This window comes from Mercenaria mercenaria, chromosome 16 (assembly GCF_021730395.1).
Source record: "Mercenaria mercenaria strain notata chromosome 16, MADL_Memer_1, whole genome shotgun sequence".
Classification (NCBI taxonomy): Eukaryota; Metazoa; Mollusca; class Bivalvia; order Venerida; family Veneridae; genus Mercenaria; species Mercenaria mercenaria.
The window spans coordinates 18,123,691-18,140,797 of record NC_069376.1 but is presented as its reverse complement, the minus strand read 5'-3'; the positions used below and the strand labels follow the sequence as shown (position 1 = coordinate 18,140,797).

The following is a 17,107-nucleotide window of genomic DNA, read 5'->3' as shown; positions in this document are numbered from 1 at the left end:
GACGATAAAGACGCCTGAAAAACGTCTTATTCAATGGAAATTCCCATTGAATAAAGTACACTTTTAACAAGAGCACCTTTCGTGGGCTGAGCGCGAAACTATTGTAACTGTATATGAATAAAGAACAAGATACAATAGTTTCGCGCTCAGCCCTCGCTTTCTTTAAGACGATATCAAGCTGCTCTAACACAAACATTATAAACATTTCCAGAGAAATCATTTAGAAAAATTCATTGATGAAAGTAACAAGCGGAACAATTTTTACAAAGCATGGTTCGAGAAGTGTATAAAATGATCAAGGATTTGTAAAGTTATGAAAACAAACCATTCAGTTCTAAAAATTTAAGGGTTATCAAGCTGTATATATAGGCCAATACCATCCACTTATACTAAACACCACCACTGTCTGAAAAGAACAAATACAATCGGAATGTTTAATGATATGATAAAAGTATTTATCTTATTTACAAAATCATGAGGTTGAAAAACACTTTTGAATACTTCTACGACAAATACATGTACTTACAAAACACTACAAATACTTCTTCTTCTTCTTATCGTTCGCGCATAGCGATATTGCATGGTGCTGTGGTTGGTTAAGAGAGTGCCAATGGCCCAGCACCTCTGTCTTCAACTCTCTAGGTTTCTTTCGGGGTTACCTCACCCTTAGTTCCGTCTTAAAACCCTATCCTGGGAACACAGGGGCTATTTTTCCCATAGCTGGGGGTCTGTTCATAAGCATCAGGGCGTGTCCACACACCGGTGGGCCTGGCATGCCACATGTGTGGGGGCAGACCTCCTCCGAGTCCCCTGCAGTTCTGTCTGAGGCCGCAAGGTGCTCAGTTACCGTGTGGCGCCAGCTCGGAGGCACTGCAAAAGGGCTTGTCTGCAGAGAGGCTATGTACTGGCAGGGAAGACTTACGCACTCGGCTCCTTTTTCACCAGAAGGCTAGCCAGCGGTGGAGGCTGAAAGCGGAAGGTGACAAGCACACAACCCACAGCACACCACACTTGACGCATCAGCAGACCAATTGCCACAATACTAAATATAAATTTAGATTTGAACAGTATCTCAAGAATACCTTTTTGAAATACTATTGAGACTAAATTGAGTGCATTCAACATATTATCTTATGCTATAAATGCAATTTTATCAATCCAGTCTCTGTGGTTTACACATACTCTGAGATTATCCATATATTAAAAATTGTTTGTCCATTTTGAATTTGAATTTGATTTAGATTTGCGAAGTATTTAAACTTAAATTTTATGGTTATTTTAGCAAATCCTTCGTTTTTGAAATTAAATAAATACACAGTGCCCCAAGATTTTTTTTAACATTCGCCAAAGTAAGAAAAGAGTATAGCGAGTAAGATAAAGAACAAAAAATGGCAAATATGTTCCTATTTGTGAAGAAAACACCAAATTTTGCATTAAATTACTTTAACGTATTCCAAATCTTTCAAGAGGAGGAGACACGCTATATCTGCCCTGGAATCTCCTTAAAGTTTTAAATCAATTTAAAAAAGGGAGGTAAAATGTCTTGGTATTTTTTTTTCTTTAAATTGAAATTTATCTATAATATAAATTAATGTTTCATATGATCTAAACATGGATAACATATCACTAGCACAGACAAACAACCACTTGTTATTGAAGAATATACAAAGTTTACTGCAAAATGCTCAAGATACATACTGAAAAGGGAGGTAATCTTATTTACTGTATGTTTAGTTTCACAACTGCGTGTAAAAAGATGTTTCTTAAGAAGAAAGCATGAAAGTTTGAATTTAAGTATTATAAAGTATACTGAATCTGAAATGGACTACATATACGATTGTAGGCTTAAATAGACCAAAACATGAGGCCCCAAAGTGGAACTACTTTTTATTTATTTCAATTAAATATATCTAGAACTTTTTTAAAAATGTAAATTCATTACCTTAACCCATTATAACCCTTGACACAAAATTTATTGAATTACATTTTATACCGTTTAATATACAAGACTCGGGAAAAATAATATGAGGTCCTTAAAGGGGAAATGTGTTAAAAATCACATTTTAAAGGCAAATTAATTTATTTTAATCGTTACCCAGCCAGCATTCTATATCGGCCCGATATCAAACCGACGTCGTTGTCTATAACGGCCCGATATCGGCTTCAATATCGGCTGCAAATAGGAATGATATCGGCCCTACGTCGGCAGACGATATCGGGCCAACATCGTAATGACATCGGTCCGACATTGGCAAACGATATTTGGCCACCATCAAAATGATATCGGCCCGATATTGGCAAATCATATCGTTGTCGTGTAATAGTGTGACACGCAGTGCTTCATCAAAGTTTTCTTCAAATATACACTTTATAAATTCTCAGAGTAATTTACTTGAGAACAGATGTGTCTCGCATTATGTGTATGATGGTTATTTGATTTTATTGATATAATATTTTTCACAACTATATACTACATGTTTTATACAGTTACTTAAGTTTTCTGTATATTCTTAACACTATTAAAATTGTTCAATTAGAATTTTAAACATATTTATATTTTCATTTTTTTGTAAATATAAATATTTCTACGGCGGCATTCTACATAAAATAAAACTGCATCTTAATTACAACTTTATTACATAAAAAATTTTGATAAATACCGTCTACACATTTTGTTTGGAACCTAGTTTGATTAATTCTGGCATACATCATATTTGCTTAATAAATTAGCACACATAAACAATAAGATTACTTTTTCACGTTTATCAATAATATTTTGAACATATAGCTATATTAGATAATCCAATATCGGCCCGATGTCAATCCGACTTACGAAAAAGTTACACTGATTGATGTCGATCTACCGATTTAAATATTTTGCGGCAGTTCAACGGTCCGATCTCGGCGATATATGATCATTTTGTGTCGATTCACCGTAAAACCTAAATAATGTCAGAAATATCTAAGAGTATCTTTTTTTTTTATACTGAAGGTCAGGTAAAACAAACACTTTTGGAGTAGTTACTGCCACGAGTCCCAAATTGTTTAACAATTTACAGTAAATGTTTTTTTTTTTTTTTTTTTTTTTTTGGGGGGGAGGTTGCATTATTTTCAGTAGTAAAAAGGTTAGAGGACAGATTTTTTCTCATAGCTATTTCTGACCTTCTCCGGAACAGAGTTTTTAAATTCCAATTAAAAAATATTTCGCATAGTGTGATGTTCACCACTGTTTTGCTACATCTTGTATTATGTAAATTATATGTCATCATGGGTTTTTGTAGCCTATATGAAAGTAATAAAGTTATCTACCTAACTCACTCACTCACAACGGCCCGACGTCGGCCCTACATCGGCACATTTTGCCGACATTCCGACATTATACCTATATCGGGCCGATATAGTCATGCTGGCTGGGTAAAATTTAAAAAATATCATATTACTGAACTTAAGTAAAGAAACAATATTCATGGATCTTATGTATAACATATCAAAAAAGTAAAACATGTTCACATGTTTAGGTACGAGGTTACTTTTATATCTGTAATTATTAGGGAAATAGATCTATATCAAAAAGAATGACCCTACAATAGGTCATTTTTGTATGTTATATGTATATGACGTGATCATGTTTTCAAACCAAATGACTCATTTAAAGACCCATAAAATAAACGAAACTGATATTTACACCCTTTTAATATATATCTAGGAATTGTAATAGGTTTCCCAGCACTTCTCTTATACATTTATTTGACAAATTTATATTTCTTATACACGAATATTTCTTATACACGAATGTGTTATTGCACTAGTGTAGCATTTAATTGATTGGTTCTATGAAGTGTACATGGTAATGAAAGTCAAGTATCATTACTGGTCAGTCCAGATTTAACAGAATTAAGCAATGCAAGGGTCACAATTAGGTATACAGACACTGAATAGAAAACTGGCGGAAAAAAAACATGGTAGTCGCAAAATGGCGCATTCAAAGAGCCCTCCTTTGCTCTAACTCTTTTTTCCTTCCCTTTTTAGCTCACCTGTCACATAGTGACAAGGTGAGCTTTTGTGATCACCCGTCGTCCGTCGTCCGTCCGTGCGTCCGTGCGTGCGTGCGTCAACAATTTCTTGTCTGCACGATAGTGGTTTCATTTATGATTTTATTTTAACCAAACTTGCACACAACTTGTATCACCATAAGATCTCGGTTCCTTTCTTGAACTGGCCAGATCCCATTATGGGTCCCAGAGTTATGGCCCCTGAAAGGGCCAAAATTAGCTATTTTGACCTTGTCTGCATAATAGCAGCTTTATTTATGATTTGAATTTTACCAAACTGGCACACACCTTGTATCACCATAAGATCTTGGTTCCTTTCTTGAACTGGCCAAATTCCATCATGGGTTCCAGAGTTATGGCCCCTTAAAGGTCCAAAATTGGCTATTTGGGCTTTTGTAGTCATATAGAGACTTCATTTATGGTTTTATTTGATGCAAACTTCCAAAATATCTTCAACAACAATAAATCTTGGATTCCATGACAAATCAGATATAATCGTAGGTTCCAGAGTTATTTTATATCTGATTACCTCCCCTGATTGTAATCAAAATGGATTTATATCAGTAAGTACTTATAGGACTTATTTGAAATTCCATAATTGTCATTAGTTGGACTGAGACAATCAGGGTATGGACTGATTTTATGTCAAATTACCTCCCTTTATTTCAAATTAAAATTGGTATATCTCCGTAACTAATGAAGATACTGATCTGAAATTTCATTTATGTCAACAGATTTATTTGGCAGATCCTTCTTTTGGTCACTTACAATATTTTTTTTTTAATTACTTCCATTTTACGTTACTACAAATAGCTTATTTTTAGTAACTTTTTTATTATTGGCTGTAGTGAAAAACCGAGACCACTTTCCTGTGGTACAACATGGATGGTACCTCCAACTTTTAGGTGCATTTTGACATATCTGTACCTTGTAAGATTTTTTTTTCTTTTTGGTTAAATTTCTTCCCTTTGTTGTTCCTGTCCTTTAGACTTAGATATTTTTTCTGAGGACCTTCTTGTCCTCAAGTGCAATGATAACAGGTGAGCGATATAGGGCCATCATGGCCCTCTTGTTTACATTTTTTGTTGCTGAAAACACATAACAGATCCATCCTTGGCATGTAGGAAGCATTTTCGCAATAATATGATAGTATGGCAGATTTATTAATTGAAATGTAGGTCATACAGTTTAGGGTATCATTTTTACTTGGTATTGTATTTGGTTTGTTTGACTGAAGTACATTACCCGCAATATTTCTTTTAATGATTTTATTCAGCACTGACAATATTCTTTAAGAAAATGTAAAAATATAAGCTACATACATTTAAAACGGGTGCTGCTCTGTGCTGTAGCCATTTGAAATTTGTCAATTTTATCTGGAATAAAGAAGCCAGCTATTAAGTATGTTCATACCTTAAAGTCTTTCCTCAAACGTGGCTTCATATATGAATATTAGAAATGTCAACATGAGGTAATTTCGATGTTTCCGTGCTGTGTATTTCCTTTAGGAACTAGAATTTTATCTGGCACAATTTACTGACTTACAGCTTGATACCTTTGTTTTTAACATTACTATGTTGTATTGAAATTATAACATGTGGTGCATTAACTTGTATGCGACATGGTGCACATTTGTTTGCTGCAGATGCATAAAATAAAACCACAAAGAGGTAACGTTACGAGCAACCAACACTTATACACACTGTTAATTTCTATATTTTCCACAGTAAAACTGTTTGCTAGTTGTTAAGCTTAATTTGGTCGTTCTAAACACTTCTGGTACATGTTGACTAATTCCGCAGTAAGCCGTCTATTTGGCATAAAAACAAGGACAAGAATCCAACAGGAAAGGATACATCAAGGAACGTAGACATAAAGCTAACATTCTTTATAATACATTATCTGGTTGTGATACTGTCTCAATACGTTAGCAAGACATGACAGCTGGAAGGAAAAATTATTCTATCATGAAAAGAAATATCAATATGAGACCAGAGAATATATTTTCGTAAGCAATTAGACATATTAAAAGCAACCCCGTAAGAGATGTTCACGTATGTTGCAAATACCATTGTATCCGGCAGGTTGTAAACGGGGATTTATAGCATACATTGACATTGCTAATGCTGTCAACTGGAAATGGTCAAAACAGCTGGTACTTGGCTTTGATTATGTAATACGCTTCATAATTAGCTACTATAAGCTGGAGGAAACTCATCAATGTAACTACAAAAATACATACAAGCAGATATAAATGTATCAAGCCGATCCTGTATACTTAGACATTTTTAAGACATGTGGGCTAGAGAGTGAAATAGGCAAACCAGTTATAGTTTTAGTTAAATATTGAAGGGGTGTTACGCCTAGAATTAAACGTTTTTTATAACCTGATCGTAACTTTTCTTTCAACGTTTGTAATTTCACAAAAAGTGCTTGGGACATTATCTAAACAAGCAATTGTTCTACGACTTATAATTTCGCTACTGAGAGGTATTCCTAACACTGTACTGGAAGAAGAGCACATACCAGCTATGATTATAACTAGGGCGGCCTGCAATAGTCATTTTAGGCGGAGTGTGAATCTATGGTGGTTATCAAACAATCGATTAAGCCATCCAAAAATGGGATCATATACAGTTGTTAGAATAGAGGTTTGTTAAAAGATAATAGGTAGGGGTAAATTTCTCGGAAGCACAGAGCACCAAATTATGTATATACAGAGTATGTACAAGTAACTTTAATAACTTTTTACTAGTAAGCTTTTCACTTCATTCATTATGTAATATTTTAGATACATGTATCATTATCAAAAAATAATAGAACCATCCATAAAGAATGCATGCTGTAATTAAGAATACATCTCTCAAGTACTGAAAATAGAGCTATCACTAAATGTGAATTGAACTTTGATACAATGAAATTTAAATGTTGTGATCGTGGCCTTTAACCGACTAGTTCGACCTTGACCTTGGTCCGAGTGACCGGGTTTGTACACTCTGCAAGTGGTCTTGATGAGGTTAGCAATGATCTAGTTTCATGAACAACCTTCCGGTGGTTAAGAAGGTTTGAAATGAAAACAAATTTAAGCTTTTCGAACCTCTCTGTATGACCTTGCCCTTGGATTTAATAACCCGGGTTATGCATGATAAAAAACGTTTGGATAAAGTTAACAACTGATGTCAATTATCAATTTATTTTACTGCTTTAGAAGGTATGGAGTGAATAAAGATTAAAGCTATTTGACATTTGACCTTTTAGTGTGGACTAGTAACGTTGTGTGTTCTGCTCATCGTCTTTGTGAGATAAATAATTGCTGCAACTTTATATGAAAATCTTTCAAGTGGTTAAGACAATACTGAGCGGAAAATGAATTAAGCTATTTGACATTTGAGCCGCGCCATGAGAAAACCAACATAGTGCGTTTGCGACCAGCATGGACCAGGACCATCCTGGGCATCCATGCTGTTCGCTAACGATTTCTCTTATTGCAATAGGTCTTGAAAGCGAACAACATAGATCCTGACCAGACTGCGCGGATTCTGGTCCCAAACGCACTATATTAGTTTTCTCATGGCGCGGCTCATTTTATCTACAAGTGTGGCCCGGGCCTTGAACCCTGTGATCTTGGTTGCGCACAGTGCACGTTGACTCGTTTAGGTAAATAACTGATACTAGTTGTCTGAAAAATCTTCCAAGCGGTTTAGGCCTTTCGACCTTTTACCTCTATGTATGTCTACATTGAACTTTCAGACCTTAGTTGAGCGCTGTGTGTCGCCTTTATGAGGTTAACAACTGGTGCTTGTATTTGTAAAATCTTCCCAGAGGTTTACAAGCTAAAGAGAGGACGCGATGGACGGAAGGACGGACGAACGGACGGGTGGACATTCGTGGCAACCATATATCCAACATATCGGTATACTTTTTATAAACGGGTCTAATCGTGTTTTATCATATAGTACATATTCAAAATAATCACTATCTGCGCTTAACAGAACATAATAATTATAAAGGACTTCATCGCATATCTTTCATGCTATTTAACATGTATTTAAGAAATATTTTATAGCAAAACAGTGCTTTATCACTATTTATACACGATGGGCGGTTATACGTCGGGCGTAATAATTTTACGAGGGCGCAGCCCCAGTGAAATTATTTCGGACGACGTATAACTGCCCGAGTGTATAAATAGTGATAAAGCACTGTTTTGCTATAAGTTATTTCGATTCTAATATGTTCTTTATTGTAAAATTTATATCAGATATGATGGAACTGTTTATTCGCACAAGCATGGCGCCAATAGTAGGTATTTGTTAAAACACGCCAGGACCGGAATAAATATATATAAATTGTTTATGTGGAATTGAAAATAAACGGGTTATCTTTTTTTGTTACTTTTACTTTGCTTTACTAGTATTTCAGACAAACGCCTGCCACAAACTGGCATGATGTATTTTCACTTTTATCTAGATTTTTATATTCGAGTGACCTCAGTGGCCAAGTGGTTAAGGTCGCTGATTTCGAATCACTTGAATCTCGCCGATATGGTTTCGAAACATCGCTTGACTGTAAAATCAGCGAAAATAACAATTTACAAGTTCTTTTCTGTATTTTCTTCATCTTTATGATTACAGATTCGAAACAGAAGGTAAATCCAAGTGCCAAACAATATTCTGAGTGGTCAAGCAAATTGATGGAAAAAATTACAGCAGGTATGATGGATGTCAATGTTTATACATGTTCGTTCAAGTCACGTTTGAAATCAATTTTGCGTTTGATATCTGAGTTTTTTCGTTGTTTTCAATGATGTAGAGGCTTATACGTAAAATAAATCCCTGTTATGAGCAAGTGAACTCATGATTCCGAGGAGAGCCGTTTTGGCCTAAGTACTTCTATCCTCAACGTAATAACAAAGCCATATTGAAATTTATCAAAAAAGTTAAGAGAAAATCCACCATTCATTCCTTTTATTTCATATGTATTTAACCTTCGTCTTACTATCATGTTATTGTCCACTTTTAACGAAATGAATTGAAAACCAATATCACTGTTTGACTTCTATTGTCTTAAATGTAAAGCTATACTGCAGGCAATGTGAAGGTCCTTTCGACGACGCATCTCCAAATGTTCCAATAATATATGCTAAGGAATGTCAGGTCACCGGCAGTTATATACAATAACCGATCTTTTTTTTTTCTCTACAAAAGGTCGATAGCTCTGTAAAGTAGAAAGTCAGATAAGAGCCCAAAATGAATTATTTAACACTTAAAATGGAATTTAAAAGAAAAATCAGCATTACAGCTATTGTTAATTATAATCATCGCTTGTTATAATTATGATGTCACAATGCGCGCCTTTTCCCTAGGGAAAAGATTAGGTGGAAAGTTTATAGCAGTTCAAGAGAATTTCGAAACATTTTAACATACTATGTGAGTTGTCTTGTAATGTACGTGTTCACCGTCGTTTTGGTGATGTGCAATTTATATCAGCCGGCATTTATTATCAGAGTACCTCTGTAGTTAGTTATGACTTTTATGGTCTGATAGAACCAACAAAATCCTGGATATATTTATTAATTGAGCTTCCTTTCTAAGACAAATAATTGTTTTTGTTCGCAACACAAGAGTACCACACACTCTAGATGAGTCTTTACCATGCACTACAGTAAATGTAAATATATATATAGTTTTAGAACGTTTCATAACGTATTTTTAGCTCCACTATTCGGAGAATAGGGAGGCTGTACTACTCGCCCCGGCGTCAGCGTCTGCGTGACCCTTCTTGGTTAAAGTTTTTCGACAACCTTTGTTTTTCTGTCATATCTTTGTTACTATTGCTTACATCTTACTGTAACTTCACATAAACATTGTCCAGTATGCAAACAATGTATGTTTAGGGGCTGAACCCATTATACCCAAGGTCAAGGTCACCAGGCTGTTATACTTAGGTTATTTTTAAGGTTAAAGTTTTTCGGCAACCTTTGTTTTTCTGTCATATCTTTGTTACTATTGCTTATATCTTACTGTAACTTCACATAAACATTGTCCAGTATACAAACAAAGTATGTGTAGGAACTGAGACCATTATACCCAAGGTCAAGTTCACCAGGCTGTTAAACTTAGGTTATTTTTAAGGTTAAAGTTTTTCGGCAACCATATCTTTGTTACTATTGCTTATATCTTACTGTAACTTCACATAAACATTGTCCAGTATACAAACAATGTATGTGTAGGGGCCGAGCCCATTATACCCAAGGTCAAGGTCAACAGGCTGTTATACTTAGGTTATTTTTAAGGTTAAAGGTTTTCTGCAACCTTTGTTTTTCTGTCATACTGTCATATCTTTGTTACTTTTGCTTATATATTACTGTAACTTTACATAAACATTGTCCACCATACAAACAAAGTATGTGCAGGGGCTGGGCCAATTATACCCAAGGTCAAGGTCACCAAGAAGTTATACTTTGAATTATTTTCATGTTAAATATTTTTGAGAGCTTCGTTGTTAGACATATCTTTGATACTTTAAAAGATATTGACTTGAAAATAAAGTATTTGTTTATAATCATCTGCATGTGTGGCTACATACCCCATAACTCTAATTGTGTTTTTGACAGAATTATGCCCCTTTTGTACTTAAACGTTTTTGCAATCTTCGCTTTCTGGATACTACTTTAATGCAATATAAGATAAAGACTTGAAACTTAAAATATATCTTTATCATCATCATCTGCATGTGTGGTAACAATACCCATAACTCTGATTTGTATTTTTGACCGAATTATGTCCCTTTTATACTTACATTTTTTACAAATTTCGTTTTTCGGACATAACTTTGGTACTAAATAAGATAATGACTTGAAACTCAAAATATATCTTTATCATCATCATCTGCATGTGTTGTAACAATCCTAACTTCTCAAAATTGTGTATTTGATTGAACTATGCCCCTTGGTTTTAAAGTAGAGGTCTCTTATTCAGACATATATTCATTTTACTGTCAAATCCCCGAATAGTGGAGCGCGCTGTCTTGCGGACAGCTCTTGTTTAAATTAGTAATTGTGCCCCCATGAGTGGTGGAGGCATATAGATTTGGTCTTTTCCGTGCGTGCGTCCGAAGTTAGTGACACGCCTAGCGCGAAAAGTATTTGATATAGATTCATGAAACCTTGCATGAGTCTTTATCATGATATGAACTTGCGCACCTCCTATTTTTTGTCTGGATCCCCCCCCCCCCCCCCCCCCCCATTTTCAGAGTAATGTCCCTGAAATAGTCAAAAATGCACATTTTTACCTTGTGACATGCCTAGCTCGAAAAGTATTTGATACAGATTCATGAAACCTTGCATGAGTGTTAATCATGATATGAACTTGCGCACCTCTTATTTTTTATCTGGCTCCGCCCCCTACGTTTAGAGTTATGGCCCCTGAAATAGCCAAAAATGCACATTTTCACCTTGTGACATGCCTAGCTCAAAAAGTATTTGATATAGATTTATGAAACCTTGCATGAGTCTTAATCATGACATAAACTTGCGCACCTCTTATTTTTTGTTTGGGTCTGCCCCCTATTTTTTAGAGTTATGGCCCCTGAAATAGTCAAAAATGCACATTTTCACCTTGTGACATGCCTAGCTCAAAAAGTATTTGATATAGATTCATGAAACCTTGCATGAGTCTTAATCATGATATGAACTTGCACACCTCCTACTTTTTATTTGGGTCTGTCCCCTAGTTTTTTGTTATGGCCCCTGAAATAGTCAAAAATGTATATTTTCACCTTGTGACGCATCTAGCTAAAAAAGTATTTAAAATAAATGGTTGAAAACTTGCATAAGTCTTTATCTATTGGTAAAGTTATGGCCCCTGAAATAGTAAAAAAAATGCTCTTTTTCACCTAATTATGTGCCTAGCTCAAGAAGTATTAGATGTTAATTCAGGAAACCTTGTAGGAGTGTTTATCATGATGTGGCCTTGCACACTTGGTATTCTTCATGAGAATCTTACTCTTATTACAGAGTTATGGCCCTTGAAATAGCCAAAATATTAGATTTTTGTTAGTGATGCTCATAGCTCAAAAAGTATAGAGCCTAGAATAATGAACCCTTTTCATAAAATGTGTGTTGAGGCTATACCCCATTACGACTGCAAACATTTGAATTATTGCCCCTTATTTGTGACAAATGTACCAGTTGGGGCCCACCCTGTGTCCTACTCCTACAGACACATTCTAATTTTCTATATATATTTGTGTAGGCCATCTTGTTGCAATAATTTTGATGGCGGTGTGACAATATAATAATATATACTTACCCCCAAGATACGATTGCAGTATATATTTTTGTTATCTTGACAGGCAAGGATAAACTTGAAAAACACATTAAGCAATATGGAGAGAAGGGAGTAGAGAAAATAATAAGAGAGACGTTAGATGATGGACGTACGGTTCCGTTGGTAATAGCAGTGATGGGCAGAAGCGGAAATGGAAAATCGAGCTTAATAAATGCAATACGAGGAGTTTCGAAGGGTGATCCGACATATGCTGATGTCGGGACAACTGAAACAACCATGACACTAACACCTTATCCCCACCCACACTATGAAAACATTATCTTATGGGACATTCATGGAGTTGGAACAGACAATTTTCCAAAAGAAACATACTTATCAAAAATACAGGTTGATAAGTATGATTTCTTTATCATATGCTCCTCAACGAGATTTTCTGATGACGACTCTTGGTTAGCTTCCGAAATACAAAAAAGAAATAGAAATTTTTAATTTGTTAGGACAAAAATCGATAACGACCTTCGTGAAGCTAAGCACGAAGCAGGTTCTAAATTTGACGAGAAAAGGGAGTTAGAAAAAATTGGAAATGACTGCAAGCAAAAGCTTTCGTCGCTGTCCGAACTTCCTGTATTTCTAGTTTCAAGCTGGAAAACAGAGAAATACGACTTTCCACTTTTCATTGAGAGTTTGGTAGAGGATGCCCCTGAAATAAAAAAAACGTGTTGTAGTTTTCGGGTTAATTAGTAATTCAGAGAAAGTTATAAAGGCTAAAGCCGAATACCTAAAAGGGGAAATTTGGAAAGTGTCATTGCTCTCTGGTTTAGGGGGTGCAATACCAGTTCCTGGCCTTTCATTGGTAGTAGACTTTAAATTGATACAAGCAACTGTTGAGTCGTATGGTACTCAGTTTCAGTTGACTAAAAAAGATTTGGCTCGATTTTCTGATAGCGCAGGGTTACCATTAGATGCTTTCAAACAGGCAGTAGGTCTAAAATTATCTGAGGGGTTTCTATCATCACAATGGTTGAAAACATATTTATCAAGCATGGTAGCTGGAGGGCTTGCGGAGGATGGAGTTTCATTTATTCCCGTAGTCGGCACTGTAATTAGTGCAGGAATTTCTTACAAGGTCACCGGGAGAGCACTAGCAAATATTTTACAAGATTGCAAAAATGATGCTTTAGCAATATTCAAATACCTTGCCAAGAAAGAAACAGAAGTTTAAACACTATTATTTGACAGGAGCGAATACATACCGCAGTCGTTGTCAGAATTTCTTTTACCATATCCTAACATTTCAGTTCTTAACTGCTTGTTTACACATGTTACACCGTCATGCGAAAGATGTGTATTTTCCCCGAAGGCTTTCATGGAAAGAGTGTGTTGCAATGCAATTTAGAACATTTGCTATTCAAACAGCCACCGTTAGCGGACGATTTTGTCGTTAGAATATAAGCATATTACTTTAAAGGTGTGCATCCTTGCATCAGATAATCAAAGTGAAAGAAAGTGAAAACTGTAAATATAAGGCTTAACTTATGGTTATGTTATCATGATTGTACCATTTGGATATAAAATACAGACTGTTAAAGGCAGTACTGCACGTTTGGTGACCGAATATATTGGTGCAACGTCATTTATCCGGATAACGTAGAATAAAGCCTGGACATAGGGAAATGAAAGTAGTTTTTTTAATTAATAGCAACTCATGTGTAAATTTATCAAGACGGCGACGTTACTCTCATTTTAAAAATAAAATATTATATTTAAACACTTGACACAATATCTCACATATATCTCAAAAACAATGACACGGACTCATACATGTTATTTCGCCGTATTATTAACCATGGTTTTTACGACTGTGAGAGGTTTTATTAAAATCTACATTGTAGAATAAAATCTATTTGCAAAAGTGTTATCAAAATTGAGATTTTCCCATAGACTTCCATTATGAAAACTTGTTTGAGGTTAAAATTATTCAAATCAGTCAAGCTAAAACTCAAGCACACGACTCTGTGTTTTTTATTTGTAGAATTTTCGAAGTATATTCTTAAGTTTTGAAAAATCAGAGTTTAATCAAATTCTACATCGGAACGTGCAGAACTACCAAAGGCCTTGTGATTCCGCATTGCCTGTGTATTTCATATCCAGTATATATTGTGATTATGCTTACACATTTATGATGATGCATACATATGCCTTTACAGGTGTGGACTCTCAACCTGCCTACTTGAAATGCTTAAATTTCGTTCTGTTTGTTACTTTAAAGTTCCTGTTATTAACGGACCATCAAAAAAAAAAGAAAGAAAACAAAACAAAAAAAAAAAAAAAAGACTTCGCGTTGTTATTCGGTTGATTTACGACGGTTCAAAGTTCTGGTTAAGTGGTCAAGCATGGCCAATTAGACAATGATCCACAAGAAGATCCTATTCAGTAAACATACTATCATGCTCATTCAAACATGATTATAGGAATTTTGATGAACTTCATTGATCCGAGTAGTAATGAACTAAACGTGCGTTTATCGCAGAATATACTTCATTTGCTGTTGAAAAAGTTAAAATGTTTTACAAGAGAAAACATCTACAAGAATATCTACTGGACATATCGGGATAAAACAATACGCTATATTTATGATATTTCTGTTACATAATTAAAACATTTGTTTCGTAAAGTGAAACTTGAGCTTGTGGTAGGCCTAATAGCTTTCTACATAATGAACACTGTTAATGAACATTAACGAGACATTTCAGTTTTAAACTTTTAAATGACTCAGAGAATAACAAATGTTAATGTAACAGGCGTTGTTTTCAATTCAAATCATAGTCAAGTTTGTTTATTATCACCAGCTACGCTACTGAAAATATAGATCTACAAAATATCAGCTGTTTCGACATTCATTTTGAGTACACATTTTTTTTTAATATTTGAAGCATTTAATTATTTAGATTCCTAAATGTTTGGTTAAGTTGTAACATGTAAGTGGTGTCTCAGTAACCACTTGTTTGAATGAATTGAATCTTAACACACTTGTTCACTGTGATGTACACAGATTTAAGTAACGCTTATTGCTTGCCTCTGTTTCCGAACAATGTTTGGTTAAGTTGTTGCATGTAAGCTGGTATATCAAAACCACGTGTTTAAATAAATTGAAACTTAACAGACTTTTCACGTGCTATGAACCGGGTCATTAACTTTTTTACAGTCTCACAACAAAGTGATGCCTCCTTTCTTGACATAGTATTTTATTTTTGTAAATATTTTTGTGACATCAAGCGTTGCTCTTGTATTTCTTTAGTGTATTGTTTTTGTTGTCATCATCGTTGTTTTTGTGAATTCGTGAGACTGCAATGAGTTACCCGTCTGAACCACGTGTGTGTCACTTATGGGCTTATCGTATGAGGTCGTATGTGCTTTTCATTTGGAGATGTCGTCCGATGTTAAACTTTTGATGAAGCATGCATGATTATTGTAATAAAATAACGTGCTATTCATGTTCAGTATTGAGAATGTGATGAAACAAGGTTTTCTTCCAGGAGTGTTTGTTGTAAATGGCTTCATATTAGAATGTTTTGAAACAAGTTATACGAACAATGCCTACTTGTAAGTGGTTTCTCTGTACAAAAAGACAATTTTAGTCATATATTCTTCTATTCAACGATGAATTTTTCTTTCGAATTACGTAACGGCCTCATTTCATCACTCCCTCCTTTTATTTCGTTTTCATTTTAACGTAAGCGGTCTTTAAAACTTATTCACACGCATTCTGTGTATACAAAATAAGTCCTGTAGATTTTTTCATCTTGTTTTAAATGTGTCTATGTATACATTGTGTTTGTTCAAGTACATGTATTATTGAAATAAACGAAACTTGTACTTTGCAATTGAACTTTTTTATCCGCCCTTTACAAATGAATGTATGTAAAATAAATCCCACTTCCTGACAATAAATATTAGCACTTAACCGTAGCATAGTCCTGATCTGGCCGTTTATAACATGTAAACCTGTTTATTTTACGTACATAACCACAACAAAAACGACAATTGTCCCAGACTGTAGACGTAAGCAGGAAGGGAATTATTCATGACCATGAGTTTTGCATAACTTAATCTCATGGAATATGTATGCTCACTATCAGCCGGCTGGAATACTAGCTAGAGCAAAAGTAATTACTAGAAAATTGTCATTTCTTACAAACGTTTTAATGTGCTATAGTATGAAAAGTACTACATTTTTGTAACAATATACGAACATTTGATAAGACATCGAGGCCAGTTAGCCTGGTTGCATGATTATTTGTTATAAATACAGCTAACATTTTATAAGTAAATTTTAAACTTATCTGATGGCAGTTGAACATGTGTAAATAAGGTCAGTGAATTTTGTCCCATATTTATAACGTCCGATAACACCCTTGCATGACCGATATAATACCCCGTCGAAGGTCAAAATTTGGTTTGGTTTGTCATAAGATACAATACGGACAAAGATATTTACTAGAAATGACAAGCATATATGTGACTTTTAACTGAATGTGGATTTTCAAGATCTTTCTGCATAGTAGTTTTTTTGAAATAATCATTTTAAGATTTTTGTTCGAAAATACCCCGATCGACATTAATGCTGACAAAAAATACAAGCATATTTGATCTACACAAACTACAATAACTAAGATGTGAAATTAAAATTGACTTTATGAGAGATTTTTAGTCATGTATATAAGCAATGTGAAGAGAAAAAACAGTGATGTATAAATACATGTG

The 17,107-nt window shown here is 34.7% G+C and overlaps 1 protein-coding gene across 2 annotated transcripts in view; it reads left to right on the top strand.

Annotated features, from left to right (window-relative positions):
* LOC128549503 (uncharacterized) overlaps positions 1-16,203 on the top strand; it is a 31,191-nt gene extending 14,988 nt beyond the window's left edge. For both annotated transcript variants that reach the window (XM_053526233.1, XM_053526234.1), the window contains exons 5-6: positions 8,687-8,764; positions 12,408-16,203. In XM_053526233.1, the coding sequence (XP_053382208.1) occupies positions 8,687-8,764; positions 12,408-12,832 (503 nt within the window). In that variant the 3' untranslated portion in view covers positions 12,833-16,203. The remainder of the gene's footprint in view (positions 1-8,686; positions 8,765-12,407) is intronic.
* Positions 16,204-17,107: the final 904 nt, after the last annotated feature.